This window comes from Larus michahellis, chromosome 11 (genome assembly GCF_964199755.1).
Source record: "Larus michahellis chromosome 11, bLarMic1.1, whole genome shotgun sequence".
Taxonomy (NCBI): Eukaryota; Metazoa; Chordata; class Aves; order Charadriiformes; family Laridae; genus Larus; species Larus michahellis.
The window spans coordinates 9,278,760-9,283,313 of record NC_133906.1 but is presented as its reverse complement, the minus strand read 5'-3'; the positions used below and the strand labels follow the sequence as shown (position 1 = coordinate 9,283,313).

Genomic DNA, 4,554 nt, shown 5'->3' with positions numbered 1-4,554 from the left:
GGGGCGGTGCCACGCCGTCACCATAGCAACGCGGCGGCGGGGCCTGACCCCCCAGAGCGCAGGGGGTGGAGCCGCGGAGGGGCCAGGGGAGGCGGGGCGGAAGCGGCGCTACTGAGCCAATCGGCTGCTGAGCGTCGGTCGAAGCAGCCAATGGGCGATGCGGAGCCGGTTTAAAAGCTGCCGGCGGTTGGGGTGGGGGTACCGTGGCCTTGCTCTCTGAGGTGGAGTGTCCGTGGCTCTGCTCGTCCTTTGCGCGGCTTGGAGCTGCCCTCACACTTGTTTTTGTGGGTGCTGTTTTCCTGCCTCAGCGCTCGGAGCTGCTGGTAGCTCCTGAGGTGAGCCCTGGCCCAGGTACGCGCGGCTGGGTGGGGAGGGCGGCTGGTGAGAGCTAGGTTGCACGGGGAGAGGGTTCCTGGAGCTGCGGCCAGGGCACCTAAGCAAGGGGAGCAGTGAGACGCGCGGCTGTAAGCCTTGCTTTAACTTTATGCTTAAGCTTTTAACTTCAAGCTATACCAAGCTCTTTCTGCAGGCTTCCTTCCAGTGAGGAGTCCCATGCCCATTAATGGCAGTCATAAGCTCCAGGTGGGAGCTGCCTGGCTGCTCGAGCAGTGCAAGGGAGTGCTCTGATCTGTTGTCTCAGATAGGGCTGAAAAACAGTTGTGGACTAACCCATTTCTATAGGGTGTCCTCAAATGGTTTCTTTTTCTGGTAAAAAGACGTCTCTGCTAGTAAAATAATTGGTAATACTCTTAGCTGCTCAACTGTGACAAGCTGAGCTAAGGACTAGATTGTTAAGCTAGGAGATGTACTCCTCTCTCGTACTGAGGAAACAGTTAAACACTACAAAGAAGTGACAAAAACAAACCAAAGGTATTGATCTTCCTGTGTAGGATTGCTAGTGAGACCTTGCAACTTTCTCAGACTCCTTTGGGGCTATAAGCCCACCACATGCATTAGTAATGCCTTCAAACATAAAAGTCTGTAGCTAAACTACTATGAAATGATGTGAAGTGTGGGTTTGGGTTTGTTCCCCTTCATCTAGGGACCAGCACATGGCAGCTATGTTGTCTTTAATGTAGTTTGCTTAAAAAGTGTGCTCTGGTGGAAGCAATTACAATAATGATTTTGTTTTTTTGCTGTATGGACTATCCAGAGTGGTCTTATCAACGTGAAGATGGCAACACTGATCCTTATCGATAAGGAGAATGGTGAAGTTGGTGCTACTAAGAATCAGCTAAGACTCCCTTCAGGATCTTGTGCGTATATGCTGCCCTAAGCTAGTAGGGGATCAAGTGGTGTGCATAAACCATGTTTTGTTATTCACTGTTTTGAACAGTAATAGTTTTCTTTTTTACATCTACTCATCTAACCAATTCCATTAAGTTCATGAATTATAAAATTTGCTCTGTGCTTACTTCTTTTGCCATAGATGAGGCTCTTGTTCCTGAGTTATAAATGGTGAACAATGATTTTTATAACAACTGAAACAAGTTGGTATGGTACTAAAGTTTGCTTTTTTCTCCCCCTGGCTCACCAGCAAAAGTCTTCTCTGAAAGAACACAAGTTAATACTCCACTTCCAAAAAAAACCATCAGTACGCCTCCAGCCACATCTCACTCTGTCAGAAAAGCTCTTGGAAATGTGAATAGAACTAAGGGGGTCACAAGCAAGACAGAAAAGATAGGACAGAAAAATCAGCCTTGCACTGCAAACAAAGTGAGTACAACGGACTTCTACAGGGGATGGCGAGATGTGGAGCTTATCTGCTGTTGTGGGTTAACCTTGGCAAGCAGCTACTTGCACTACGCAGCTGCTTTCTCACTCCCCCCTCAGTGGGACAGGGGAGAGAAGTGGAAGGGTAAAAGTGAGAAAACTCATGGGTTGAGATTAAGACAACTTAATAATTAAAAATCTCCAAGAGAAACAAACCCCACTTCTTACCACCAGCTGACTGATGCCTTGCCACTCCCTGAGCCATGGCAGCCCTGACAAACTTCCCCACCAGTTTTTATTGCTTAGCGTGATATTGTATGGAATATCCCTTGGATCAGCTGTGCCCCCTCCCAACTTCTTGTGCACCCCCCAGCCACCTCACTGGTGGGGTTGTGAGAAGCAGAAAAGGCCTTGATGCTGTGTAAGCAGTGCTCAGCAATACCCAAAACAACTGTGTGTTATCAACACTGTTTTCATTATGAATCCACAACATGGCATCATATGAGCTACTAGGAAGAAAAATAACTCCATCCTAGCCCAAACCAGTACCTCTACATCGGTACAAGGAATACAACAGCTTAGGGGGGCCCTAATGGCAAAGAAGTGGCTCTAGAGAAAATAGTCTGTGTTAATGTCTTGTTCATGTGTTAAGCATCAGGAGTTTAATATTATGAGCCTAAAGGTTCTAGTGCAGTGATTTGTTGCCACTATATATAGAACTGCACTAAAACTCAACTGGAGCATTTGCCCATCTCCAGCTTATTTGCGTTGAAGGTATTAGAATTTAGGCATAACTGAGGACTGTATGGCTGGCATTCTCTAGACCTATATAGCACAAGAAAGCCACTACAAAGGTGCTATAATGGGGAATTATAGTAGGTCAAATAATGTGACTTTATCTTTAAGATTACTGAAAAGACTGCTGGATTAGAAAGCTGTGATGCAGTGGCTGAAGAAGACTGGCCAGAAATAGAAAATATGTTTCCTTTTGATCCTCAAGGTAATACTACTGGTGTAATTATTAAAATGAATCATCAGGCTTTCATGAGTGTGGACATTGTTGTAAGACTTCGGTCAAGCTGTTGTGGCAAACAAGCTAGCATAAGCATTTCTCCGGAGTCCTTTCTTAAACTGAAGGGTGCTTGCTATGTCTAAAATACCATCTCATTCTTCTGTAAATATTTCTAACTGCTATAGTTGTGCTCCAGATATGTAGTAGTCTGAGACCAATATTATGTTGGCAGGCAACTAGTTCCAAGGAACCATGTTATAGCCTCTTAATTCATTAAATGGCAATTTAGTAGACAAGTATTCAAAGGAAAACTTAAGCAGTACTAAAGAGCAGACTTCTCTTAAGAGTGTATACCAAGATGGTAAGTTGTAACTGAAGAGATTCCTACTGCTGTAGGATATAATAGTTTAAGATGAAACTTCTAAATCTGTTTTTAGCACAGCACACTGCAGGTATTCTATCTCAGTCCTTCAAACTGTGTCCTTAAACCATCCAGTTCATGTGGAAGTGAGTGTGCAAAAACTACTGTACCAAAGGCTACTTCAGTGTTGGTGAAACATAAGCTATGCTTGATGAAGTTAACTTAGTATAGTGACTAAAAGAAATTACTAAAACTTTCTGCTTTACGTTAGCAGTTGTTATGCGGTCTAGTCTTTTGGCAAGTGCTAGTGTATGGAATTTTATGAATGGGTAAGGTGTAACTGCAAGTAAATACCCCTTAAGAGGGGACTGTTGGGTTGTGCTGTTTTGGACCTGCCCCCACTTCACTTAATCTATGAGAATTTGCAGCTTCCCAGGCTACTGGTACTGTACACTGTTACTAAACTAGTTTGTGTCTCAAACAGACTTTGAGAGTTTTGATCTTCCTGAAGAGCACAAAATAAGCAATATTGACCTGCGTGGTGTTCCCCTCATGATATTTGAAAGGACATATGACAAATTTGTGAACATGGTTCCTTCACCTGTGAAGATGGAAGAGATTTCATGGGAGTCTAGTAAGTGGAAGTACATACAGTGCTCATCAGTAGTTTGGGAGGGAAGCTAGTTGGCTGCAGTAGTGAATGGCTACTGCTGTCCTAACTACCAGAATAGCACACTAATATCAAGCAGCTTTTGGTGTATAGTCAAGCTGAATTTAACCAGTCAACCCTACTAGTACAGGTAGTGGTCTCAAAGTGATGTTGCTGAGCAATCTCTTGCAGCGTGTTGCTAACTGATCAGTTGGGTGGAATTGGCTTATGCAATCAAAGAGTATTTTCCTTAGTCATTCAAGAGGCTTATGCTTATCTACTGGGAGCTGGCTTATGTTAGAGAGTATAAATTCTCATGAGAAACTGATTTACTCTATTTCTAACTTTCAGACTTGCTACAGTCAACTGCTGATTTCCTTGCTACCCTGGATGAGATCATTGACATGCCACCTCCGAATTATGACCTTTAATGCATATTCTGAAGCTTCTATTGAGTTCAAATTTCATGTAGTTTATATTTTAATAAAGGGTAATCTAATCTGTATAATACTGACTTGTCTATTTTCAGTAGACCCAAGATGTAGGTAATAAGAGTGCTTTGAAAAGGAGACTATCTGACAAGCAATTAAAGCAGAGCCTGGATAAGCTTCTAAGCAAGACTATAACTTACTGTTGTAAACTATATCCAGGACTTAGTATCTGCTGATTAGTCTATGTGGTCATGATAGGTTAAGAGGCCCTTCTGAGCGTGCTGTGTACATAACATATCCTTTATGTCAAACATGAAAGGGTTTTAAACTAATTTACTAGTGTAAATTAGTACTAGAGCTAGTACTCTTCTCACACTTTTCTTTTCTT

The 4,554-nt window shown here is 43.1% G+C and overlaps 1 protein-coding gene across 2 annotated transcripts; it reads left to right on the top strand.

Annotated features, from left to right (window-relative positions):
• Positions 1–162: 162 nt before the first annotated feature.
• Positions 163–4,237, top strand: PTTG1 (PTTG1 regulator of sister chromatid separation, securin). 2 transcript variants are annotated; one of them, XM_074604120.1, is made up of 6 exons: positions 163–335; positions 1,154–1,256; positions 1,538–1,716; positions 2,620–2,713; positions 3,571–3,720; positions 4,087–4,237. In XM_074604120.1, exons 2-6 carry the CDS (start codon positions 1,175–1,177, stop codon positions 4,164–4,166), a joined length of 585 nt encoding a protein of 194 aa, XP_074460221.1. In that variant the 5' UTR covers positions 163–335; positions 1,154–1,174; the 3' UTR covers positions 4,167–4,237. The 2 variants fall into 2 exon arrangements, with proteins under 2 accessions (XP_074460221.1, XP_074460220.1); XM_074604119.1 differs by having other exon boundaries at positions 168–351.
• The last annotated feature ends 317 nt before the right edge of the window (positions 4,238–4,554 follow it).